This window comes from Leptosomus discolor, chromosome 7, assembly GCF_034619465.1.
Source record: "Leptosomus discolor isolate bLepDis1 chromosome 7, bLepDis1.hap2, whole genome shotgun sequence".
In the NCBI taxonomy this organism is placed as follows: Eukaryota; Metazoa; Chordata; class Aves; order Leptosomiformes; family Leptosomidae; genus Leptosomus; species Leptosomus discolor.
In genome coordinates this window covers 45866-71729 of record NC_141397.1, presented here as the reverse complement: position 1 = coordinate 71729, position 25864 = coordinate 45866, and the positions used below count along the sequence as shown (strand labels likewise).

The 25864-nt window shown below is 50.4% G+C and overlaps 1 protein-coding gene and 1 long non-coding RNA gene across 18 annotated transcripts in view; both read left to right on the top strand.

Moving 5' to 3' along the window:
* PEX1 (peroxisomal biogenesis factor 1) overlaps nucleotides 1-9906 on the top strand; it is a 29911-nt gene extending 20005 nt beyond the window's left edge. For 6 of the 10 annotated variants that reach the window (XM_086467680.1, XM_086467677.1, XM_086467675.1 and 3 more), the window contains 9 exons: nucleotides 704-838; nucleotides 1445-1509; nucleotides 3142-3284; nucleotides 3362-3465; nucleotides 4652-4828; nucleotides 6413-6643; nucleotides 8088-8297; nucleotides 8620-8747; nucleotides 9616-9906. In XM_086467680.1, the coding sequence (XP_086323806.1) occupies nucleotides 704-838; nucleotides 1445-1509; nucleotides 3142-3284; nucleotides 3362-3465; nucleotides 4652-4828; nucleotides 6413-6643; nucleotides 8088-8297; nucleotides 8620-8747; nucleotides 9616-9700 (1278 nt within the window). In that variant the 3' untranslated portion in view covers nucleotides 9701-9906. Of the gene's footprint in view, nucleotides 1-703; nucleotides 839-1444; nucleotides 1510-3141; nucleotides 3285-3361; nucleotides 3466-4651; nucleotides 4829-6412; nucleotides 6644-8087; nucleotides 8298-8619; nucleotides 8748-9615 lie in introns of those variants that run through there. The other 4 variants (XM_086467679.1, XM_086467682.1, XM_086467685.1 and 1 more) reach the window with 4 other exon arrangements.
* A 1147-nt stretch (nucleotides 9907-11053) lies between these two features.
* On the top strand, nucleotides 11054-22605 carry LOC147415056 (uncharacterized). 8 transcript variants are annotated; one of them, XR_015183555.1, is made up of 11 exons: nucleotides 11054-11113; nucleotides 11568-11662; nucleotides 12920-13004; nucleotides 14609-14900; nucleotides 14988-15097; nucleotides 18650-18721; nucleotides 19390-19454; nucleotides 20178-20311; nucleotides 20476-21508; nucleotides 21619-21785; nucleotides 21887-22605. It is a non-coding gene; the product is annotated as an uncharacterized LOC147415056 (long non-coding RNA). The 8 variants fall into 8 exon arrangements; XR_015183553.1 differs by having other exon boundaries at nucleotides 20178-20575; nucleotides 20668-21508; XR_015183557.1 differs by having other exon boundaries at nucleotides 20178-21233; nucleotides 21474-21508.
* Nucleotides 22606-25864: the final 3259 nt, after the last annotated feature.

The window sequence follows — 25864 nt, the reverse complement described above, 5'->3', positions numbered from 1 at the left end:
AGCTTGCCAGTCTTCAAGTCTCTTCAGCTACTGGAAAACCTTTTTTCCTTCCCCTTCTGTCTTCCAGATACAAAAGGCAATGGCTTGTGCTTTTCTGCAGATCAAGTGTTGCTAACATTGTCTTTGCTACACTCTCTGTTGCAGGGTTTGTGACTAGGGTCTGTAAAGGTAACATTTCCAGCTCTCTTCTGCAGTGCTTTTGCTAGAGGATTCTCTTTTGGATGAATGCCAATCCATCAATTCCCCTTTATTTTACTTTGGCCTTTCTGCCTTCGTTAAAACTTCTGGTGTTGAGATGAGCCATCCATTTCAGTCTTCAGAGAAATGACTGAACAGTTTTCTGTATAATGGACAGAATCTTTTACTGTATACTTATATAATTTGATCATATCAGATGGTGATTAAAGTAGGAATTTAGAAGTACCAATATGGACATTATAAAGCTTTAGTGCATCCCTATTCTGTCCTGTTTCCTTTTGGTAGAAGGTGCCACTTGTTCATATCTTAAGTACCTACGAAGCCTAGAAACCCACTTCAGCCCCAGCTAAACTAACAACAGTCCAGATGAGCTCTTGTGATACTAGTGTGGATACAAGAAATTAGACATGTTTTATTTAGACGAAAATCAACACCAGTCAGTGATGTTACAGTACACTGCAGAATAATTACATGTTTCGAATGTCTTGTTAAAACTCTTTTCCAGTATCCAGAATTATTTGCAAACTTGCCCATAAGACAGAGATCAGGAGTCTTGCTGTATGGAGCACCTGGAACAGGAAAAACAATGTTAGCAGGAGTAGTTGCTCGAGAGAGTGGAATGAATTTCATCAGCATCAAGGTAGCAAGCTTTTGAAGATTAATTGATTCATTTCATGAGCTGAAGGATATAGCTTAACATAGTACCTTTGAGTATGTGCTTGTGGGGGCAAAGTACCAAAGTAAGAAACTCACATTTAAAATTTGGTGTCTCTCGAAATCCCACCATCTGACTTATAGAACTTCACGGATTTATTACTGAAATATTTTTTTTTCCATAATTATTCATTAGGCAGAGTTATAAAACTTCATTAGATGTTCTTAGTTTCCCATTTTTTATAAAAATGTCATGGATTTTGGTTCCACTGGACAATGAAGTTGAGCAATGCATTTTAAACGTATTGTCAAAATATAGTGTGAAACCATTGCCTTGTGATACTGTAACACATGTTCTATTGTAGCAGAAAAAAGGAAATTATTACTCTAAAATAAGTTGGAATGCTTACAAGTTTCTTTTGGCTTATCTAGACCGCCCGGCTCTTCTTTTCAGAGATGCCACTTTCTTGGTTAGAAGAAAATTCACTCTAGTATATAAGATCTGTGGTGATGTTGAATTACACGTTAAAACTAAGAAACGTGTCGCGAATGTTCTTTTGTGATTTTTTTTTTTTTTTTTTTTTCCTCTTAGGGACCAGAGCTTCTCAGCAAATACATTGGAGCAAGTGAGCAAGCAGTTCGAGATATCTTTAACAGGTTGGCTTTGTAAATATTTGTGATGTTATCAATGAATTATATTGGTTGAGGCTTCCAGAAATAATTTTGTTGTCCTAGGAGAGACATGCATCAGATCACAAAAGCATCTAAAGTAATTAGTTGTGCCAAACTGGATGTTTACATCTTGGCAAGTTCAAGTTGACCATCATTATTTAAGAACTGATCATTTTGGCTCAGATCAGGAGTGCACCTTTGAAGCTGAACTGCCAGTTCTCTCCATTTACAGTGTGTTGGTTCACATCACAGAACTGTCTTGGAAAACACATGCTGAATTTGTTTTAGATGATTCCAGGAGACAGTCAAGGGTGCTCCAACTAGTAACAAACACTCAGTACATAGAATCATACTAGACCTGGTATTGAGGTCCTCAGTGCCAGTTCTATTCTTTTTACAAATCTGCCCTTAGTGACCCTCGGTGCTCATTAATGTAAACATATCCTACATAACCTTGGCTTCTCGTGTAGTTTATAATGTAGGCAGTCTTTGTGTTAGAGGTACATAAGCCAAAATCCCATCTGCAGCGACTGGATTTTAGAGCTTTCTTGTGTATTAACACGACAGTTGAGTACTTCAGAAATTACAAAGTGAGTGCAAGGTATGTCATAGAAATCAGCAGTAATTCCATTGCAATTCAGTTCTTCAGAACCTCTTAATTTCTACATGTCAAGGGTTGAGGCTGGGCTGGCCACTAATGAATGACAGGTGCTCTCTAACCCCTCTCCCCTCCCAGAAGGGGAAGGGAGAGAGAATGAGGGAGAGAGACTTTACAGTTTGGAAAAGACAACTAAAACAGCTTTAATAAAACAGTAACAATAAAAGAAAATACTATAAGAAGAAAATAATGAAATATACATAAAACCAATACTGAACCTAACTCCCCCACCCCGATGACAATACGTCACCACCAACGCTGCAGGGCTGGCACTGGGGCAGTCCCCGGCTGGACACAGAAGCAGACAGAACCGGATGCAGGAGCTGGGCTCAGGCACTGGATTCAGGGACACACGGGTCGGGATCGATGACGGAAGGACAGACAGAGTCCTCCTCAGATGTCGGCCATCGAAGAAGAGAGATTGACCCTCGTGATCCCTCAGCTTGATACTGAACATGATGTCTATGGGGTGGAACACTCTGTTGGTCAGGTTTGGGTCACCTGTCCGGTTCGCTCTTCCCTGCACGGGAGACCTTTTATGTGCCAGTGACCCTTTTCACTTAGGGCACCCCAACACGGGGTACAAGATTCAGCAGTGGCCTTGGTTGCTACAAGAACAGGTATAAGCAAGGGCCTCCCAGCACACCATTCCCTGATACTGACTGTAAACATCAGGCCTTGGCACTGCTGGGAGCAGTCGCTGTCTGGGAAAACATGCTACTGTTTTTCAGAAGTGCAGTTACTTAGGGGAGACTTAACTGAAAAGTAAAATCCCTAAACCAGAATTAGTTCTGGTTTAGCCCAAACCAGAATACTACAGAAAACAGATTTTCTGTTCTCTCCTTAAAGATAACTGTTCTCTGAAGCAAAAAGCAATTACCTTTAATATTTCTACGTAGTTTTACCTGTGACCCAAACTTAAACAGAATTTAAGTACTGCTTTTTTTTTTTTTTTTTAGAGCTCAGGCAGCTAAGCCTTGTATTGTTTTCTTCGATGAGTTTGATTCTGTTGCTCCTCGCCGAGGTCATGACAACACAGGAGTTACCGACAGAGTGGTTAACCAACTGTTGACTCAGTTAGATGGTGTAGAAGGCTTACAAGGTAATAATTAATTTGTGTGCTCCTTTTTATGCAAAAGTTTAGCAGATACTAATGATATTTTTGTGCACTTTCCTAAGGGGTTTATGTGCTAGCTGCTACTAGTCGCCCAGATTTGATTGACCCTGCTTTGTTAAGGCCAGGTCGCCTGGATAAATGCCTGTACTGTCCACCTCCTGATCAGGTGAGGAAACAAAACATTTTACATGAGAGGTAAGGAAAAAATAAAAGGGCAAACTAAGGGGCTTTGTTCTCCTTTTCTTTATATTTAGTGGCATTTCAAACCTGGTCAAAGTGGACTTGATTGCTCAGCTCCAGTTATACAACAGTATAAATTCACTGATTTTAGTGTCAATGTGATTGCATAAAACTGGGGAAAGACAAGGCTGTTTACCACACCCTTCAGGATCAAATCGTGTTCCTGTGGATATAGCTGATTTAAAAAGAAAACATAAAAAGGGAAATCAGTCTTCAGAAAGAAATTGAATGCAGAGCAGTGGGTTTTTTAGTGTTTATCATGTTCTGCATCTTCTCTGAATTGTGAGTCCAGTGGATCTGCTGTTTGCTTGAAGTGGTGAAATATAGCCATTCCCAACCCAACTCTTGAATTATCTGAAGTTTTCAGAGCAGTTTTGTTCCTAATTCAGTTGATCCCACTCTTCTTTACCCACATTTAATTTTGAATATTCAAGCTCTTTTTAAATCACTGTGTCACTAGTTAGGAAAGGAATGATTCCCATTTATTTTAGGGGGCTTTGGATCAGGCCTTTGAGGCTGTACAATGTGTGTCTTTGATTTCCCATTTTATGAGGAAAAAATGAGTGCTGTTAATTTTCAGATTAGTTGGCACATTTAGCAAATACCGTATCATTTCATTCTGAAACACATATGTGGAAGATGATCCTGATCCTGTGCCTTTAAGAATACAGATTTTTTTTTTTGTAAACTTCTGGTTTAAAATGTGATCATTCAGGTCAACAGAATTTTTTTCACTTTTGTCATACTTCTCTTTGCAAAAGGACATATGAGTAGCAGAGTTCACCTTCATATTTTCATATATATCTTCTAATAAAATTCCAGGTATTAACTGGTTATTTAAAGAAATGTTTTCCTCTGTATACTGTGTTTGGAACAGTTTCTCTTAGACTCTTCAAGTAAGTGTAACAAAATGTATGCCTATATTTTAGATTGATTACTGTACCGTATGTCCTTTATGTACTATTGTGAGGGTAGTATCTTCTTTAAAAAAAGATCCTTCCTCCCTCAGATAGGAAGTTGTTTGTGACAGGGCCAAAGCACTATCTAGCAATCAGTACAAGGAAAATAACAGGTCGCTTTACTACTCTTCCCCCCCCCCTCTTTTTTTACAGAATTCACGCTGTGAAATCTTAGAAGCTCTGAGTCATTCCCTATCCTTCGCAAACGATGTGGACTTTCAGGATTTGGCAGCAAAAACAGAACAGTTCACAGGGGCTGACCTAAAAGCTTTATTGTACAATGCCCAATTAGAGGCAATCCGTACTAATTTAGGTTCAGGTTTAACACAGGTAAATAAAACTGATACAAAGGAAGTCTCTGCTCTTTTTATTTTAAGATTGATATGTTCAAAAGGGTTAATTTTATCCATTTTTTTGGGCAAAATTATGTTTAATAAGATTAAGTTTTCCTGTATTTGTATACAGATGATTAAAATCTTAATGAGTTTGCAGAAAAATTATTTAAAGAAATTAGTTTAAATACTTTTTAAACACAAGTGTTTTTCATTTTATGGTAGGTGTTTAAAGTTAAATAGATGTATGTAAGCCAGATTAGTTTATCATTGTTAACAAGGAATGACTGGCAGATCAATAGGAGGGATCTCCTTCAGAGTTTCTTGGGAGCAGCTAGCAAATTCGAGGTGGCACATTTTGGATGATGGATGGAATTGGTGGGTTTTATGGAGTTGTCCCAACAGATTGAGTGTGATCTGAGGTCAGGATGGAAGGGGAGAGAGGATGGTGATACCTGAAGTGGCCTGGTCTGGCTCATCTTCCAGGCACCAGCTAATACTTGCACTTGCACTGGATGCACAAGATACAGGATCCCACCCTTGGTTTATACCCCTTATGTGACTGACATGTCCTTTCCTCTCTTGGCCTCTATTCAGCCGCCTCCCCTCACATTTTTAATGCTGGTCTGCCGGCTGTAGCTGGAAAGGGGCAGGCATGGCTTCCGCTACTCAGAGGTTAAAGGGAAGGATTGGGTCAGGGGTGCAAAAGCAAGGAGACCTCTTGGGTACTTTTTCCCCTAGCTGTTACCAGGGGATGGGGCTCTGAGGATGCAACAGTCAGTACGGGGAGGGATCTCCAGCGTATCTTCCCTAGTAATCCCTTCACTTGTAGCATCAGTAAGTAAGTAGTTGTAAGGTTACCTGATAATTATCTGTCGTTAGAGGCAGCCATTGTCTAAGGCAGTGGTCTCTGGAGTGGTGTGCACCCACCCCAGGTGGTGCACAAGACAGTCCATTGAGGTGCAGGAAGAAAGTACTGGAACTTCAATAGTACATTTATGGAAATTACAAATAAATAAGTATGCATGTATTTGGTAAAGTGTGCTCACAAATTTTTTACTGATGGGGGTACAATCAAAAAAGTTTGCGGACACCAGTCTAAAGCAACAACTGAGACTTCCACATCAGCACTTAAACTGTATTAACTATGATTAAATATGAGTACAGCAATTAGGCACTGTAGAAGTAGACTTGCCACAATCTCCTACAGCACTTGACACGAGAGACTAAAGTGCCTGGAGGGAATGGTTGAGACAGAAGGGATACGGTGGTGCCACAGAAAATGCACATGAAGTTTCCCAACACTTGCTGTTACTGAGTAAGACAGACAGTTCAAAGCAAACAAATAAAACCTTAAAATTATCTCCTCAAATTATTATTCTAGCATGAAGACAGAAAGGCCTGCTTAAAGCCATTGGATTTTCTTAGCAAAATATTTGGAAATGTACTCATAGAGAAAGACAGATTACTAGAACCAAATGCAAATCAATACTTTCGCATGCCCTGTACATGAATTTTTTAAATGTATTTCAGATTGCAATTAGCTACAAATTAACACTCCTAATGTTCTGTTCTTTCACAGGATTTTGGTTGTAGTTCTGATAGTGACTTCAGTCTCTCTTCCATGGTTTTTCTAAACCACAGCAGTGGCTCAGATGATTCGGCAATAGATGGAGAAGCAGGGCTAGAGCAATCTCTTATTTCTTTAGACATGTCTGACTTGCTTCCTGAAGATCCAAGGTCCAACATGTATCGTCTTTATTTTGGAAGTTCTTATGAATCAGAACTGGGAAATGGAACTCCTTCAGAGCTGGTAAATTAGTCACTTTATATTTTGAATTTTCTGAACACCATGAGTTGTGAAGCAGAAAAACTGAACTAGGCAAATGGTATGGTTTTATAAATATAATTGTCTGCTTTGTCCTTCAGACTCTTCAGCCTGTACCTTGTGGTCCTGGCTGGGGAAGAATATAGAAGGACGTGATCTGACAAAATACCATATGGACTCCTCTGCAATTTTGCAGGACTTTAAAATCAACATCCCCAAATACTGCTTAATCCTTTATAATCAGGCAAACTGCATTCATAATAGAACTTTATGTCTGGTCTAATGGCTTGTTGCCTTCAAAAGTTTAATACTAAAACAGTTTTTGACTTTTTAGTGTTTGTTTGTTTGGGGTTTTTTTTTTAACTTATTTTTATTACTCAACAATGACAATCTAGCTTTCAAGAACTAAGTCCTAATCTTAAGAATCAGCAAACATTTTTCATCTGACCATTAGATTGTGTAAGCAACAGAAGTAAACCTTAGCTTCCATTGTTGCTCTGAAGAAGCAAAATTCCTATTGTAGTATCACATTGCACAGGAAGCAGCATGTTCTCTGGCTAGCTTGCAGGTAGGGTGGGCTGGTTGGCTGCCCAGCACCTGCGTAGTGATCAGCTGGCCAACTCGTCTCACTTGGCTGCCAGGTAAGCAAAACAGAATATGCTGTCTCCAAGCTCCTTATGGTGGACATTGGACTTACGAGTTTGCCTGTGATCCATGGGACATTCATTTTCAAGATCTATTGTAGAACTGTTACTATAAGTGGTTATCAAAGTTGTTAGACTCTTGTTTTCAAAACGGTCTTGCGTTGATTCTTAAAGCAAAAAATAACGTATTTTGACATTGGAGAACTAATTCCTGACTACTAAGGTGCTTTTGTATGTCTTATCTTGCATTATAGATGGTAGCATTCAATTAATGTCTCTTTAGAGACTTCAGTTTTCCTCTGACTGTGAAAGTTCTTCAGCAAGGCTACAAGCACTTTGATCTCTTAAAGTTGTTGAACTTGAAGGTTACATATTTTATCAAGCGCACAGAGAATTTGGAGATGATGAGTATTTGAATTACAAGTCATTCCAAACCAAACTACGTAAACTTGCCCAGATTTCAGAACCACTGATCTACATATGTAAATAAAACAGTGGACTTTGTAGACCTTTATTCTTTTTGTGATAGGCCATTGAAAAAATATTTAATTTTTTCCAAACATGGAACACTTCATTTTCAAATTCACACTTTTCCCCACACACCCTGATGAATTAATCTAAATCTTTCTGTTCAAAAACTTATGTATGTTATCTGTTTTTAAGAGAAAGTACTCCTCTTGCCAGTGGGATCAAGCTTGTACTGAATTGTAGGTTAGATCTTACTGGTGGCGTTGCTCTTTTGGATACAAAATGAGTTAATGTATTTCTCCTTGCTGTCAATTTAGAGCTCTTTGTGTTTGTCTGGACCAAACTCTATAACTCATGATTTTACCAGTGTGACTCAGAGAGACACAGCATCAGCACAACCTTCAGTGCTTAGAACAGCTTCTCCGGAAGACTCCCTGGAAAATAACCAGGAGCAGCAAATAGAGCACCTGAGGACAGAAATCAATGCCATCAAAGCAAATTATAGAAGCAAGAACGGAGTATGGCAGGTTTTTCGACTATTTAGTCTTAACACTTTTCTTTTTGTTTTCCCACATTTCTTGGTATTTCAATACATAATTTCTGCAATAATATTAATGTAACAAAAATAGCAAAGATAAATGATACCTAGTTTGAGGAAAATAAGCCAGATGCTAACGTTCATGTAACTAAATCATTATTTCTGTGTTATTAATATGGAGGGGGGGGAAGTTGTGACTGTATAATAAATTTGTCTGTACATGTAATGGGGACATTCCAGAGTTACTGATGTTCATGGCACTGTGTTTCTGTGGTAATTTTTCATTGTCTGTTCATGGCTCTGTTTTCAAGGACAGCACCTTTAATCAGTCAGTGCTTGCCAAGAACACTTTAATTATTACCCAGTCTCATCTGATGACTGCACTTGACGGTATAAGACCATCCATTAGCCAAGGCGACTGGAAAAATTTTACTGAACTGTAAGTATTTTTTTTTTTTTTTAGTAATTGTTGATTCGGTGGAGATTTGGTCTTTTCATATTCCTTATTCATCAGAAACACAATAGTTACTTAATGTCAAGAATGGCAGTGGAGTTGAATAGCTTCTGACAGCAATTTTTTTTTCAGAAATACTACATTACATACTGGGAAAGGGAAAATATTTTGCCAGTGCATTGTCTTTTATTGTTTTTATTAATGTAGGACCTAGAAATTCTAATCACAGACCAGAAACCCCTTGTGTTAAGAGCTATACCGGTACAAAGAGGCACGGATTCTTTAAGACTTAGAGCTAAGTCCTTCCTGCTCCCACTGAGTTTGTAGCCCTTTGTGTTTTCAAATTGCTGGGTTTTGATCCTGTAGTAGCTGCCGTGTTTGGGAAAAGGCAGTAATCTGCAGAAGTATAAACATACTGAAAAGGAGAATGGGTCTTCTTAGACTTGGAATTGACTGTAGTGAAAAAGCTGGAATCTGGTATTGGGATGTTCTGTGATCTCATCAGGGGTTCTTCTGACATGAAGACTTAAGGAGCTGTCTTCCTCAGCTGACACGTAGATAAGCAGGTCTTACAGCAGGGAAAAGAGAGAAGGAAGGGACAGGAAGGGAGGAGAATGAGAGATGCTTCCCAGGAGTTTATACCACACTGTCCTCCTTGTCCCACATTCCCCACCTCACCCCAAAAAATTTAAAAAAAAAAAAAAAAGTCCCCAAAAAGAGACATACACTCTTCCATAAAAATATACTTAAGCACCTGTAAAAAAGTTCTGTGTTGCATTAATGTGTATCTGAAGAGGCATATGCAAACAAAGGCATTTCATAAAAATTTGCAACTATCTATTTCTGTTTCCAGATATGATAATTTTCAGAATCCCAAGAAGAGGAAAGGACAAGTTGGCTCAACATTCAGACCAGGACAAAAAATTACTCTAGCGTAGTAGCTTGTATTTCCTTGTAATTGCTAAACTGTTAACTGGAAATGAGAAATGTGATTAAATCAGATTATTTATACTCATATGGATTTATTAATGCAGCAGGTGAAGAGAAGTTTCTTTTAAACTTACATGCTGTAAAATTATGTCACATTTTGTTTAGAAGAAAATTATCTTCCTTCAGATTGATATTAAATTTTTGAGAACATTGATTATGTTCTGTCCAGTTGTTTATCACGAAATTTTAAATTTTGCTTTTTATCAACATTGTTGCCTAACAATGTTTTCCTGTCCCTGTTTATTTCCTCACAACAAATAGATTCTGTTTGAATAAACTGTAATATCTAATGGTGAAAGTGTTTTAAAAGAAATTCTATAAAGCCGTTTTCTAATGGCCTTTGGAGGGCTTAAAGAAGGATGGTGCTTCATATGTTTATTGGTAGGCAACTAGACTAATACTTCCAGAATAACTATAGCCAAAAAAAAAAAAAAAATTAAGACAAACCAAGGTAATTGTATCTTGTTTTCTGCTGCTGTTTATTATTCAGAAGAATATTAAGTTGCGTTTCACAGCAACTGTATCTTCTTATCCCCGTCTTTTCTTCTTGGATACGGCTTAAAAACGTGACCGAAAGTGGGTACTGCAGTCCGTAGTCGCGCGCTCTGCTGCCACCGTGTGACCAAAAAGCGGTATTGCAACCTGGAAGCCGCGCATGCGCTTTGGCGGCGCGTTGCCGTGCTCTCAGCTGCTACCCTTTGACCGAAATTGGGTACTGCAGCCGCGCATGTCGCTCTCTGTTTTCAGGCTGCCGCTCGCCCGCAGCGGCCATGCGACACCGCGGTGCCTGCGGGGGTTGCCTGGCGCTGGCTGCTGCCTCCCAGTAAGGCAGCCCTGCTGCCGCTCCGCCCATCGCCCCGTGCCCGAGGCGCGATCCTGCAGCCCGGCGTTCGCGCGCCGGTTCCGGCCCCTCCGGCGCGTCGTTGGTGGGCGGGGCAAGCGCGTGCCCGGTAGCAGCATGGCGGTGCGCCAGGGGAGGGCCGAGGCCACCGCTGAGGCGAGCGAGTCCCCCCCACTTCGGCGGGTGCGCGGTGTCTCCTTATCGCCGGTCGCCCGGCGGTGCCGTCCCGCCCCTGGTGCGCGTGCTGTGGCGCTGCCCCGCGGTGCTCCCGCCCGCCCCGGGGTGTGTCTTCCCTGCCCCCCCCCCCCTGCCCGGCAGGGGGCGCGTCTTCCTGCATCCCGTCGCCCCGCCGGAAGTGTCACTCCGCCTTTCTCCCCTCCCGTCCGGGATGCGTGGCTTCCTGCACTCGCCGGTGTCCCGCCAGGCAGTGCGAGTCGCGGCAGGAGCGGCGGTCGCCGAGCGTTGCGGGGCTGGGGCTGCGGCTGGGGCTCTTCTGGCTCGGGCTCCGCCGGGGGAGCAGGTGAGTGAGGACCGGGTGATCGACCGGCGGGTCCCGGGGAAAGCCGTGAGGCGGGCGGCCAGGCCGGCGGGGTCCGTGTCGAGGGCGCGGAGCGGGGGGGCTACGGCGGAGCCGCGCCGTCTGGGAAGGAGCAGCGGGGGCTGCCCGGGCGGGGGTGGGGGGGCGGTGTCCCCGCAGGGCCGGAAGCTGGGCAGGCGCGTCTCGCGGCACGGCGGGAGCGGCGGTTCCGGGGTGCGGCGCTGCTGGGCGACCCTCCCGGTGCGCCGGAGCGGGCCGGGCGGTGCTCGCCGGTGTCCGGGGCGGGGCGGCGGGGTCTGCTCGCTGCCGGGCAAAGGGGAGAGAAACCGGCCGGCCGGGGCTCCCGGGGGCCCGGCCCGGCCCCTCGGGCAGAACCCTGCCCGGTCTTCTAAAAGGTGATTTGGTTTTTTGGGGGTTTTTTTTCTTCTCTCAGCAGAAGCCAGCTGGTACCATTTCACCGTGGTGACTCTTTCTTCTGCCCTGGAGGTACAAGGTGGGCGGAAAGGATCCCGAGTGGCCTGCAAGGACAAGGTACGTCTGCCACGTGTGTCTGCGTTTTTCCCCGGGTACTTGTAGTCCAGACTTTAAAGTGAACGCGAAGAACATGCCAGCTCTCGTTCTCTAGTTTTGATAGGAAGTACTTCAGCAGAAACACTCAAAATAAAATAAGGTCTGTTCTGGAGCACATTGTGCCTGTGTGAAGCGTACTCCTCTCCGTTTATTTGCTCTTCCTGAGAGCTTGCGTAGCCTTCTGGTTTGTGTGCTTGCTGAGAAACGATTCTCTGAGAATCATGTGGTACTAAAAGGGGAAAGAAACTGTGCGTCAGAGTTTGGATGTTCTGAAGAAACGGACTGTGTTCCAGATAAAAGTTTTCTGCTTTTTCAGTCCTTAAGTGTTTAAAATATCTCATAGGGGTACGTGAAAACCTGACTGAGATACTGACATCTGTACTAAGAGCAATCAAAGTTGTGGGTTGGGGTTTTTTTTGTTGTTTTGTTGTTTGTTTTGTTTTGGTTTTTTTGGTGGGTTTTTTTTCCTCCACCTCTCTCTGGCAAATCTTCCAGTCCCGTTTGGTAGCCTTAAGCATTGCAGCGCTGGGTATTTGATTTCTGCGTTGTGTCATCGTCCCTGTCTGTCATAGTCCCGCCGTCCCGCCCTCCCCCCCAGTAAAACAATATGGAGATCTCTTATCTTACTAATTTTTTCTAAGTTTCATTTCTGATAGGAAAAAAACGCCAAACAGTTCATGTTGTGTAATATACAAATGGACTTGCCTTGTTTAAACTGTAACCGCCTGAGAGCTTCAGGGTACGATTGATGAGGGTGTTCAAGCAATTCGGTATATCTTCTGTATGTTTAAAAAGAGAGGCTGCTGAATGTTACCGGTGTTTTTCCCCATATTTGGAGGGAGCAGTCTAAAGTACTTCATTTCTGTCTGGCTTTCGATGGTGCGTTTCCCTGGCTATTCGGTGGCATCTATCCTGGGCCGTGCAGCTGCCCAGATGTCCCTCCTAATGGTGTAATGCACAAGAAACCCCCCAGTCGGATGGGAACGGTGTATTTTGGAGACAGGTGATTTAATGGTATCTGCTTGCAGCTGGGTGAGTTCAGTTAATGCAAACATCAAATCAATTACTTTCATAGCATAAGCATTTTTGTTGGATGTACATGAACATCCACGTGCCTTTTTGGCATAAAGTGAACGACTGAGATTTGTTCTTTCTTTAAAGAAAGTTTTAAACCTGACTTTATCATATTTATTTAAAGTTTTACATTTCACTTTGCAGATTTACTGATCGAGCAAGCGAGATGTGCAGCAGCAGCAGCGGTGGCGGCGCAAGGGCTGTAGCTGTTGCAGTGAGTCCGATGACGGTACGAGGTCGTGCTGCGGTCTTGGGGGTGGGGGGTTTTATCTCCCCGCAGGGGTGCCATAGGAAAGGGACAAGATATTTTCCAGCACCAGCAAGCGTGTTTGCTTTTATGCCAAGAATGCGTTCAAAATTTTATCGGTGAGTCTTAATGTTGATTTTTTTTTTTTTTTTTTTTAAGCGTACCGATGGCTCTGGTTTTGAAAAGATGTGTTGTATTTTGAGCTGACCTCCTTTAGCTCAACCACTATCCTATCCCTTATTCTCACTGAATTCCGCTGCTTTCTCCTGTGTTACTTTTCTGATATGCTGAGACATAATTTGGGATTTTTGTTCTTGAGCTGTCGTATCTGGTGCTGCTCGGCAGCTCCCCCCGCCGAGGTTTGCCTGCCGGCCGTTCCGCGTGCTCGCCCGGCAGCGCCAGCCCTGCGGCCGGAGGCTCCTGGCTCTGTCTCCAGCGGGGACCCGCGGGTGCTGCAGCCGGGGCTGTCCGGTGGGGAGAGTCCGGGGCCAAGAGGGTCTCCTCCCCGCTGTCGTGTCCCTCCCTGGCACATCCCTGCCCCACCCAAGTGATTTCCACCGAGATGTTGCCCCATGCGAGGTTTTTGCGGGACGTGCCCCCTGAACCCCCTGCCCTCCTACCTTGTGCCCCCTCCGCCCCGTCATGCTCGGCACCGCCCTCCCGCCGCCCCTCTGCTTCCGGACCTCGGGTGCCGCCTGCACCCCCCGACTTGCCCCTCGCCCCCAGCCCAAGCTTAGGCCCGCCCCTTCCCCGCTCACGCCCCGCCCCACCGGGGGCGTGTCTTCCTGCCGCCGCCGCGGGGCGGTGCCCGGCGCTGGCCGATGCCTCCCGGTCGGGTCGCGCCGCTGCCGCCCCAGGGGCGCGGGGCCGGCGGGCGCTCGGCGCGCAACGAACGGGGCTGCAGCGCCGGGGCTGCCTCGAGCATGCGCCGCCTGGCGGGCGCTGCTGCCGCGCGGCCGAAGCGCAGTCCTGCAGCGCGGCGGTCGCGCGCCTGTCGCGCGCCGGCCGTGACTCTCCCCGCGCGCCGTCGGCGGCCGGCGCATGCGCGATGCGCAGGAGCAGTATGGTGGCGGGTGAGGGCCGAGGCCGGCAGTGGGGCGAGCGAGTCCCTTCGGCGGGTGCGGGCGTCTCTGCTGGCCGCTGGCCGCCGGGGGCGGCGGGACGGGAAGCCTCCAAGCCCGCGCTGCGGCGGGCTGCCGGTCTGCTCGGGGCGAGCCGGGTCAGGGCAGCCCCGGGGAGCTCCCGGGAGCTGGTCGGAGGGAAGAGGGGAAGGAGGCGGACGCCCCTCCAGGTGCAGGCGCCGGGCGCCTCCCCGACTCGACAGAGCTCCCCCGGCCCTGCTCTCCCCGCGCAGCTGCCCCCAGCTCCAGCACCTCCCCTGCAGCCTGTCGCGCAGCCCCAGGTCACCCTGTTGTGATGGCAGCAAGCTGGCCCTCGAATGCACTTGATTCTGCTTTAACGTGGGTGCCATTAGCTGCAGTGCAGGGAAAAAGCAGCATCTCCAGAAGCTGCTGTGGAAGGAGGGGATTTGGCCAGGGATGATCTACGGTCAATAATGGTCACTGCTTCTTCTTTCTGTCTCCCAGAGGCTGCACTGAGGGCACAGTTGTCCCTTCCTTCCCTGGGGATGCTGTTGTCTGCACCTGCCTCAGGCTTGCCTGAGTTGTCTCTGCCTGGCCTCGCTCTTGTCACGGCGAAAGGGGATGGGCGGAGTGCTTGCTGGCTGTGGGCAGCGGACAGGAGCTGCTGCGGCTGAAGTTGCAGAGGCCAGAGAAAGGTAAAGAAGAAGAAATCGAAGGCCGGCCGGCAGCTGCCTCCCGCTGCAAACAAGACCGGGACTGCCAGTGTGCACCGGAGGGTCTGTGTGCGTAACCCAAGGTGCGGTATGGCCATGTGACGCATGAGCGAGCAAGGCTACATGTCTAGGAAGCTTGCAAGAGTTGAGACAGCCATGTAATCTTTTAGGTGAAGAACCACTGTTTCACCAGAGCTACAGGAGAGGAAGGGAGGAGAGGAAGAGAAGGAAGCGTCTGAACGATCAAATTCTCCCAGCAGCACTGAGAGCAAGAGATGCGGTGAGTCTTGGGCCCTCGGGGCCCCATCGCCCAACTTGTGCGTCCCAGGCCCTTCCCTGGCCCTCTGTCTTTCACGTGCTGCTGCAATCCATTCTCAAACTCTCCTTCTCTTCCCAGTAGCCCGATGCAGTTTTGTCGTCTTTTTTTTTTTTTTTTTTTTTTTTTTTTTTTTTTTTTCCTCGGTCTCTCTCTGTCCAGCTCCTGGTCTCTAGGTTTCAATTCCCCCCTCTCTCTGGAAGCCCGTCAGGACTTTTCTCTGTCTGGCTCTCTGTCCCTGTTGTTTAATTCCTTCCTCTGTGCCCTCTTAGGCCTCACCATTTTTATTTGTTCAGTCTCTCTCGGTCTAGCGCAAGATCCGTTTTTTTTTTTAAATTCCTCCCTCTCTGCCCTGCAGCCTGTCACTTTTGAAGTCTGTGTCGCAATTTCATTCCTTTTGCTGTCTCGCCCTGTCCGGCTCCCTGCCAGGATTTTTCAGTTCCTCCCTGTCTGTCTCGCAGCCCATCGTTGCTTTCTTGTTATCTGTGTCTCTGTCCCTGTCTTTACCCACTTTTAAAAATGCCTTCCTCTCTGCCTCGTACGCATTGTTCTTGAAACTTCGTTTCCTGATGTCCCTTTGTAGGTTGCTCCTGGTCCCAGATGTATGTTTCTTCCCTCTCTGTCCTGTGGCCCGTTGCGATTTGGTGTTTCTGCATCTCTCCTGTTCCCAGCTCTCGGTCCCCATTTTTCAGTTTCTCCCTCTCGGCCCTGTAGCCCAGTTCTGTTGTCTGTCTGTCCTCATCTCTCTCTGGCCAGTTCCCTCTCCCCACATATGTGGTTCCTCCCTCTGCGCTGTGGCCCGTCGCTGTTTTTCCGTTCTCTGTCCCGCTCCTTTTCCCGAGTCTTCAGTTGCTCCCTCTCTGTCCTGTAGCCCATCGCGGGGCTTTGTTTCTTTCTCCATCGCTCCCCGTCCGGCTCCCTGCCCCACCTTTTTAATCCTTCCCTTGCTGCTGTGTGGCAGCTCCCCGCTATCTTCCCTTTCTTCATATCTCTCTCTGGACGGTTCCCACTTCCCTGTTTTTCAATTTCTTCCTTCTGGGCCCTGTAGCCTGTGGTGATTGTGCTGCTTTCTCCTTCTCTCTGTCCGGCTCTGGATCCCAGTTTTTTAATTCCTCCTGCTTCTCCCTGTAGCCTGTCTTTCTGTCTGCCCCCTACCCCTTTATCTATCTCCCCACTCCACCTCTGGCGCCCTGTCCCTGTGTTTTAATTCTTCCCTCTCTGCCCTCCAGCTGTTGCTGTGCTTCCTGCGTGTGTCACACTGGGTCCGGCCCCTTGTCTCTGTCTTTTCATTCCTCCCGCTCCTCCCTGGAGCCCGTCGCTGTCATTTTCTTTTGCTGTTTCTCTGTCTGGCTCCAGATCCTCGCATCTTCCCCCGCCTCGTTGCTCCTGGCTGTTTTTTCTGTCTCGATCTCTCTGTGCCTGGCTCTGGCTCCCTGTTTTTTCACTCCTCCCTCTCTGTCCTGTAGCCCATCGGCACATTTTCTTTCTTTGGGCTCTCTTTGGCCATTTCCCTGTCCCTGTTGTTCAGTTTCTTCCTTCTCAGCCCTGTAGCGTGCTGTGATTCTTTTTCTTTCTCCCCCTCTCCCAGCTCCCAGTCCCTCGCTTTTAATTCCTCCCTCTCTGTCCTGTTGCCTGTCAGGTGTCCTGTGTCCGGGAGTCCCCCGCCCACCCCCTCCAGCCCCTTCTCACTTTCGTACTTCCTGTCCATGTTTTTTAGTTCCTCCTCCTTTGCTGTGTAGCCTGTTGCTTTTTTCTTTTCTCCATCTTTATGTCTGTCTCAGTGCCCCCATTTTTTAATTCTTACTCTCTGCCCTCTACCCCACCCCTATTTTTGCCTTTCTCCATCACTCTGTATGCAGCTTCCTGTCCCTATTGATTATTTTCTCCTTCTTACTCCTGCACCTGCTGCTCTTCCCTGCTGTCGCCATCCCTCTCTGTTCAGCCCCCTGTCCCCAGATTTTAATTCTTCCTTTTGCCTCCCCCGTAGCCTGTCTGGATTTTCCCCCTGCTCTCTTGTCTGGCTCCCTCTCCCTGCCTTTTCATTCCACAGTCTCTGTCCTGTAGCCCCAAGCTATTTGTCTGTGTTTCTCAGTCTCTTCTGTCTGGCTCCCTGCTGCTATTTTTTCTTTCCTCCCTATTTGTCTCATAGCCCATCGCTGTTTCGTGGTTTTTTTTTTTTTCTATCTCTGTGTCCAGCTCCCAGTCCCTGCTCTTGAATTCCTCTTCCCTGTAGCCCGCTGCTATTTTTTTCTGTTCTCGATCACGCTCTGTCTGGTCCCCGGTCCCTGTTGGTCAATTCCACCTTCTCTGCCCTGCAGTCTTGTACTTTTTTCTGTCTCTCTCTGGCCGGAGCTCTGTTGCTGCTCATGAGTTCCTCCCTCTCTGCCCTGTAGCCTGTTGCTTTTGTCTTTTCTCCGTCTCTCTTTCTCTGGCTCCCTGATGACGCTATTTTAATATTCCCTCCCTTCTTTTTGTATGCATCGCTATACTTTTTGCTCTCCAGCTTTTTTTTTTTTTCTGGCTCCCCGTCCCTATTTCTTAATTCTTCCACCTGTAGTCTGTAGCTCTGTGGTTTGTACCGTGTTGTTGTTCCCCCCACCCCCGCCCCTTCCCTCCATCGTTGGCTGTCTTGGCTCCCTGTCCCTGTTGTTTCATCCTCCCTCTCTGCCCTGTTCTTTGTTGTCTTTCTCCATGTGTCTCGGTCCAGCTTCCTGCCCCTGTTCTTCTTTCCTTCCTCTCTGTCGTGCTGCCCGTCCCAGGTTTTTCCTGCGTCTCCATCCTACTTTGTCCGTCTCTGCCCTGCTCCCTTCTCCCTCTATCTGCTGCCTCTCTTCTTCTCTCCCTGCTGCTTCTTTCTCCACCTGTCGGGCTCCCTGTCTCTGTCTTTCTCTTGCCATCCTGTTCCCTGCCTCAGGCGCTCTCGCTGCATCCGCTACCTGCGTGACTGAAGAAACGTTCGCAGTCTCCTTTGCCCTCCCAGCTGCGTTTGCAGTCCCTTCACAGCAGGCGAGGGGCTGTGAGGGAGCCCAGGGGAGGAGGTGCTGCGCTGCGGGGGTCGAGTGATGGCCCCCCGCTCCTGCGGCACGGCCCAGCCCTTGCCACAGCCGCCGCACGAGCTGTGGGCTCGTTGCCAGGGCCGCACGGCTGCCTGCGGGTGTCCGGCTCGGGCGCCATGCTCAGCGCTGCATCCGGCGAGCAGCAGGCTGTCCTGCCGGCGGGCGCCGCCGGTAACGGCCATGCGATGCTGCAGGGCCTGTGGGATGGGGCCGCCGTGCCCGCTGCCACCTCCCCGTGAGGAAAGGCCGCTGCTGCCCCCTGGGCACAGGGCTGGTGGGCGCGCTCTTTTCACCCGCCTGGCTCCCTGAGCCCATTTTCCTTGCACCGTGTCCCTGCAGGACTCTGTGTCCTTTCTTTATCTGTGTCTCCCCCTCTCTGTTCTTTTCCCGGTACCTCTCTTTCTCTGCTCCTCAGTTCCTCTCCCTCACCTTATTTTTCTCTTTCTGTTCCTCTGCCCAGCTCCCCATGGCTGTGTTTTCGTTCTCCATACCTGCTGCCCCAGCGTGGACTGCCGAGCGGTCCCAGGGAAGGGTGAGTGGACGGGCTCTGAGCCCCAGAGCAGGCGTGTTCCTGGCACTTAGATGGGTTTGCAAATAAACCCTCGCTCTGTCTCCTTTGTACTTGCTGAGCAGTGGTCAGAGAGTCCAGGGGAGCAGGTACACAGCGGGGGTAAGGGGCCATGGCTGCAGCTGCGGGCTGGGGCCGGAGGAGCCCCGGAGGGAGCCAGCGAGGCTGATGGCGATGGCCGCTCTGTGTCATGGGGCCGCAGCCCCAGGGGATGGTGCTGCTAGGGCACGCCTGCCCGAGAGTGCCGACAGCAGACGTCGGGCCCCACCAGGGCAGCTCCCAGGGGTTTTGTGAGCTGGTGGAGAGGAAGGAGGAAGAGGGGCAGATGGCTGCCTCCGGGCACCTGCAGGCCTTCCCACCCCCTGGAAAAGTGCTCCAGCCCGCGCGCCCCATGCAGCTGCCCACAGCTCCAGCACCTGTCCCGTAGCCCCTGACCACCCCAGACCCTGCCCTCGCGGCAGCAAGCTGACCCGCGAACGTGCTTTCTTGCCCCATAAGCGCGGGTGCCGCTGGCAATGGTCTGGGGCAGGAGGGGGCGTCCCCAGGAGCTCCTGCAGAAGGAGGGGTTCCTGCCTGGGGAAAGGGGTGGCCGTCGCTGTGGACAACAGTTGGCCGTTCTTTGTGTCTCCCAGGGGCAGCGCTGAGGACTCGGTTGCCAGTTCCTCCCCGGGGATGTTGCTGACTGCACCTGGCTCAGGTTTGTGTCCTTATTCTCCCAGTTAAAGTGGTTCCGTTAGTTTAATTCCCTGCCCGGTCACGTTGCTGGTGCCGCAGATACCTGCAGTAGAAGAGCAGGTGTCAGCCTTTGCGGTACGGGTCGCTGTCTTTGCTCAGCGCTTTGTACCCCATGACACGGAGGCAGGTGAGGAAACTCCCCGCTGCTCCTCCGGCCGCCCTTGTGCCTGCTGGGGGTCGCCCCAGCCCCTTTCCCAGGGGATTGCATGAAGGGTGGTGAGCCGGGCCCCGGGTGTACGAGCCCTGGCCTCTGCACAGGGAGCCCGTTCTGCTCCGGGGCTGCTGCGGTGCGGGCGCTCCGCTGGTCCGGTCGCTGGCGGCAGCTCTTGGAGCCGGCTGGGCTGCGCGGGCGTCGGGGGTTTGCTCACGGCAAGAAGCGGAGGCGTCGGTGTGAGGGAAGAGTTTCGAGACCGGCCGAGGTTCGGCTGTAGGCATAGTAGGAAGTACCCTTGTATGCAGTTGTTTTTGTTGTTTCAGGCTGGCGGTTTTCCGCTGAGGGTTTGGGGGTGGCAAAATGGTTTAATAGCCTGCCATTTTTTTTTTTTTTTTAATTTTAGATGCATTGCATTTTTCTGGAATTCCTGACTATGGGAGATGGAACCTTGGTTTCTTTCCCCACCGTTTTTACTGTGTGCTGTGTAAGTTGCTGATGTCTTGATCTACGCTCTTTTTTCTCTCTTAATAGGACTGATGGTGAGATTGTCCAGCGAGGGTTAGGGTGAGCATCTTGTACTCGTCTGTATACGGAGCTTGAGAGTTTCTCGAGAAGGCATCTTCCCCAGAACTTCTCAGAGAAGAGGGTCTGCGTTCTTTGCGCTGGTAACAGTCTCCAGCCGGGGTCTGTCTTCTGTCGTAGGCCCGGGCACGCGAGCCTTCCCATTACTCCGTTTCTGACTTTTTCATGACGCGCCCGATGAGACGTGTCGTAGTGCCGGTCACAGCACTTACGTTTCCGTGTTGTTTTTCACCTGTTGTGTGTTTAGCACCGGTTTCTGTGGTTGTAAGGTGCCTGTGTTAGATCTTTCAGCCGCCGTGGTTTTTCTGTCAGCTGACCGCTGCTGTGATTCCTTGAGGGGTTCAGTGGTAAGGAGGCGGTCGGTGGTGCTTGTTCCGTGTGCGCTATACTGCACATTAATGAGGTCTCGATGCTCCGGAGGTTTATTCTTTTGCGGTAGGCGGGCGCATCGGTAGCCGCACCGAGGGTCTCGTGCTCCTCAACTCACCGGGGTACCGCCGACTGAGCGCTCCCCGTCTCGCGTGAGAAGCTCCACACACAGATCTGTCCAGCACGTCTCGTGTCCGAGAAGGTGACGGGTGGTCCAGGATGCGCTGGGGTATCCGCTGTCGAGCGGTCTGTTCTCACGGAGCCCTCTTCTGGGACGACGACTTCTCCGCGTCCTGTGGATGTTGGGTCTTGGGGCCCGGCTTCTTGCGCGTCCACCGTTGCGGTTGCGGCCGCGGCCGTATCTTTTCGTCAGGGGCCGTGGCGTTTGACTTCCGGGGTGGAAGGTGCTAAGGGTCGTACGCGTAGGGCCAGGTGTTGCTTTGGCTTTGGTTTTCTGTGATGGCTGGCTGGCTGTTGTTGGAGTCTAGAGGGTATTCCTACATGGAAAGGAGATCTCCGGAACCGTTAAGCTGTTGCTCCGCATCCGTGTGACTCGTTCGATGCCGTTTTCAGATGCAGTGAGACGAGCCGTGCACCAAAGGGTTAGAGGAGGGGCGGGGGAGCAGCCATAAGAAGGTGGGTCGGCACGCGGTGTCAGCGGGCAGATGCGGCCGATGGCTGTGTCAGCAGCTGACAGGTCTTGGTAGGTTTGTTGTATTCCAAAGGCACGAAGTAGCGAGCGAAGCGGGGTATCGGCACTGCGGGTGGCTGGGGCGAGGTGAGCTGGGACTGGTGGGCTGCAGCAGAGAAGTTACTTTTCAGGCGTTGTGTTGTTCGTGAAGTTTATAAGCATCCCTTATTGGTTGTGTTTTACAGGTGGTACCGGAGCCTCAACGCGGCAGCTGGCAGAGGTAGGGAGGGTGGGCGGCCGAAGTAGAGGAGGAGGAGAGGGGAATGGGCATGGGCAGGCTGTGGTTTTGGGCGGTATCTCAGCACGTGCCTTTTGTTTTGGCTTTCGCAGGTCACGCACGTAGCCTCGGAGGGGCGAAGCTGCGCGCCAGCCAGCGGCCTGAGGAGGCGAGGCGGTTGTCAGCCGGGCTGGCGTCCAAGAGCGGAGCATCCTGCGGCAGCTCGGTCAAGCGTTTCTGTGCGGTTGTGCAGGTGTTACGCAGCTGCCTTTGGAGTTGGGTGAGCTTTTGAGGTGGTGAGCTAAGGAGCAGCAAGGAGGAGCGTGGGGCTGGTGATTTTTCCCAAGCGTGATGGTATTTCTCTGTCTGTTGCTACCTTAGGTGCCGCAAGCGATGACAGCTGCAGCGTCCAACACGGGAATCGGTGCGGAGCAGTTGAGCGGAAGACCACGTTCCTTTTGAGGAGGAGGGTGTTTCGAGGAGGTCTGTGGTGACCCGTGTGACAACTACCGCTGTCAGCGGTGTGTGTGTTGTTTTTTTTTTTTTTCTGTAGGTGATGAGGAGGAACGTGGCAACTGCAGGAGTAATCAGGTTAGCTGATGTGGTTTCTGCTGAGGATGGATGCGGATCCCCAGCCCTCTGGAAGCGAAGCTGAGGGACCAGGGACCGTTGTCCTGCAGTGCGTAACTTTGATTTCAGTTGGAAAAGGGATTTTCCCGGAATGGAAATCTTTCTCCTTCAAAGAAATTGCGTTGTACAAACTGCCTGTCGGACTCTGTGTGCTTGGCTGTAGAAGTCATGAGCAGTGAGACTTTTTGCCCTCTTTTGAAAAACAAAACAACAGCAAAGTCAATTTGTTTCCGAAGACTGAAGCACAGCAGGTGTTCCAAAAGTGGATGGCGTCGCTGGTCTTTACATTCTCGGTTGCAACGGTTGAGATACGATTAAAAAATGTTCCTCTGCGTGCTTTGGTACAGCCAGAAGCCTTAGCGCATCTGCCAGTCCTGTTCGGTGGCCTTACCTGTTGCAGCCCTGGGGATTTGAATTTCTTTTTTTTTTTTTCTTTTTAATGAGTAAAACCATGTGGGGGATCTATTATTTCACTGATCTTTTCCTATCATATATGAAACTCTAGAGAAAGTTAAAATTGTATAATTGGCAGAATGACTAACGCGGTTTAAACTCACTGCAGAATCAGTACAGCATGTAATTTATGAGGTGTACTTAAGCGGTCAGGGGTTTCTCTAACTCTTTCCGAGCCAGAGGCAGCTGCATGTTACTGAGTTTCTTCCCTGTGTTTTGACAGAGCGCTCTGAAGTACTTGGTTTCTAATCATGTGACATGATAGAACAAGGTGGGGCAGGAGCAGAGTCAAATAACAACTGTGTATTTTGGAGACAGGTGTAAGCATAGATCTAGATGGGGGTGTACAGCCTTGTCCTGCAGCAGCGCTCTAAGGAAGGGCATCAAGCATGAGCAAGAGCAGTTGCTTTTCTGCTAAGAATGGGTTGGAAATCGTATCTGTTCGTCTTTCTATGGAGTGTTAAGTATTCAAATCACTCTGGTTTGTAGAGGATGCGTCTGTATTTTGGGCTGGTCTCCTTCAGTTCGACTGCTCTCCTGTCCCTCGTTCTATTGAATTCCTCTCCTTGCTTCTGTGTTGTTCTAATGTGCTGAACTATGGCTGGGGCCTTTTGTTTCCCGATGTCTTGCTGTGAGTGTCCGGTGCTGCGCAGCAGCTCCCCCCCCCCCCCCCCCCCCCCCCAGGTTTGCCTGCCGGTGGCTCAGCGCTCTCGCCCCGCGAGGCCAGCTCTGTCTCTGTCCAGGGGCTGCCCCGCAGGCACAGCAGCCACGGCTGTCCGGTGGGGAAAGGGGCAGTTGTTGCTCTGGGGAGCCCGTCCGGGCGTGGTCCGGGAGGGGGAACGTGGCAGAGCCGAGTGCGAGCAAGAGCCACGGCACCGTCCTTTGGCGGACGCCCCCCACCCGTCTGCTGTGCGGCAGCCGGCGTCGATGATCTGGCGGGGGGCAGGCATCGAGCGTGGATTCTGTCTCGTGGGCTGTGGCAGGTGAGTGCTCGTCTGTGGGTTATGCCGGGGAGAGCCGTTGGTGTCGGTCATCCCCCACCCCTCTCCGGGTCCCCCTGTACCCCCAGTGTCAGAGAAAGACGCAGGTGCTGCTGCGCCGCTGTGACCGCACGGGGGTGCTGCCTGAAACGGCGCTTTGTGCTGCCTCCGCGTGGGGGGTGTGCGGTACTGCAGGCCGGGGTACGCGCATGCGCGCTGGCGGCCCCCTGCGGCGCTCTCTGCTACCACGATTTGACTAGGGTTGGGTACTGGGGCGTGAGACACGCGCGTGTGCGGTGACACCGATTTCTGGCGCTCTCTGCTGCCGCCCTGTGAACGAAAAGCGGTACTGCAGCCCCAGTGGCGTGCTGCCGCGCTCCCTGCTGCCACCGTGTGAGCGAAGGTCCCTACTGCAGCCGGGAAGCCGCGCATGTGCTTTGGCGGCGCGTTGCCGCGCTCCCTGCTGTCACCCGCGCATGCGCCATGGCGGCGCTACCGCGCTCTCTGCTGCCACCGTGTGAGCAAAGGTCGGTACTGCAGTCTAGAAGCCGCGCATGCGCTTTGGCGGCACGTTGACGCGTTCCCTGCTGCCACCGTGTGAGCAAAGGTCGGTAGTGCAGCCGGGAAGCCGCGCATGCGCTTTGGCGGCGCGTTGCCGCGCTCTCTGCTGCCACCGTGTGAGCAAAGGTCGGTAGTGCAGCCGGGAAGCCGCGCATGCGCTTTGGCGGCGCGTTGCCGCGCTCTCTGCTGCCACCGTGTGAGCAAAGGTCGGTAGTGCAGCCGGGAAGCCGCGCATGCGCTTTGGCGGCGCGTTGCCGCGCTCTCTGCTGCCACCGTGTGAGCAAAGGTCGGTAGTGCAGCCGGGAAGCCGCGCATGCGCTTTGGCGGCGCGTTGCCGCGCTCTCTGCTGCCACCGTGTGAGCAAAGGTCGGTAGTGCAGCCGGGAAGCCGCGCATGCGCTTTGGCGGCTCGTTGCCGCGCTCTCTGCTGCCACCGTGTGAGCAAAGCTCGGTACTGCAGTCTAGAAGCCGCGCATGCCGTTTGGCGGCGCGGTGCCCCGCTCTCTGCTGCCACCGTGTGAGCATAGGTCGGTACTGCAGCCGGGAAGCCGCGCATGCGCTTTGGCGGCGCGTTGCCGCGTTCCCTGCTGCCACACTCTGACCAAAAACCTGTATTGCAGCCCCGGCGGCGCTGCCGCGCTCTCTGCTGCCACCCTGTGACCGAACAGCGGTACTGCGACACAGAAGGCACTTTTCGCGCTCTCTGCTGTTACCCTGTGACCGAAACACGGTACTGCAGCACCGACGGCACGCTGCCGCGCTCTCTGCTGCCGCTGCCGCGTTCTCTGCTACCACCCTGTGACCGAAACGTAGTACTGCAGCCCCGAAGGCTCTTTCCGCGCTCCCTGCTGCCACCCGGTGATCAAAATCGGTACTACAGCCCCGAAGGCGCTGCCGCGCTCCCTGCTGCCACCCTGTGATCGAAAGTCGGTACTGCAGGCCCAGCGGAGCTTTCCGCGCTCCCTGCTGCCACCCTATGACCAAAAAGCGGTTATGCAGCCCCGGCGGCGCTGCCGCGCACCCTGCTGCCACCCTGTGACCAAAAGGCGGTACTGCAGCTCCGGGTGCGCGCTGCCGCGCTCTCTCCTGCTACCGCCTACAGTGAGTGGGCTACGCACCGGACGCTCTCACCTTTGTGCCCCGCTGCGGCCCCTTCCCCGGGGGATGTTTGGAAAGACAGTGGGCGGGGCCTGGGGTAGATGAGTCCCGGGCTCTGCCCAGGGAGTTCCTTCTGTGCAAGGTGAGAGCTGTGGGATTGGGCAAGCTCCAGCAGCACCCACAGTAGAGCGAGCCCTGGGATGCAGCTTGGGCTTTTTTTTTATTATTTGTCAGCAGTTTCATACGGAGTGTTAAGGGGTGATGAGAGGGTTCTAAAACACACAGCTTTTTTAACTGACAGTTTTGCTGTGGTTTTGTTCTAGGTGCACTGGATTTTCCTGGAATTCTGAACTTCCTGCAGGATGGCAACTTGTTTTTTGTGACAAGTGTTTGTGACCCCATTTCCCTTCCTAGGACTGAAGGTGAGATTATCGAGTAGCATGAGGATGTGCACCACGTCTGCACCTGTCTATGCCCCCCCCATACCCCTGTCTCTGCCTTCAGGTGGGGTTTTTCCCATGCCACCCCGATCTTTGTGGCCTTGACTCCCGTGTGTGTGCCTGGCCCTACTTGTCATGTCCCTGCCTCCCATGGGCCTGCCTTGCCTGCTTTTTTTCATGGTAGGGATGGACAACAAC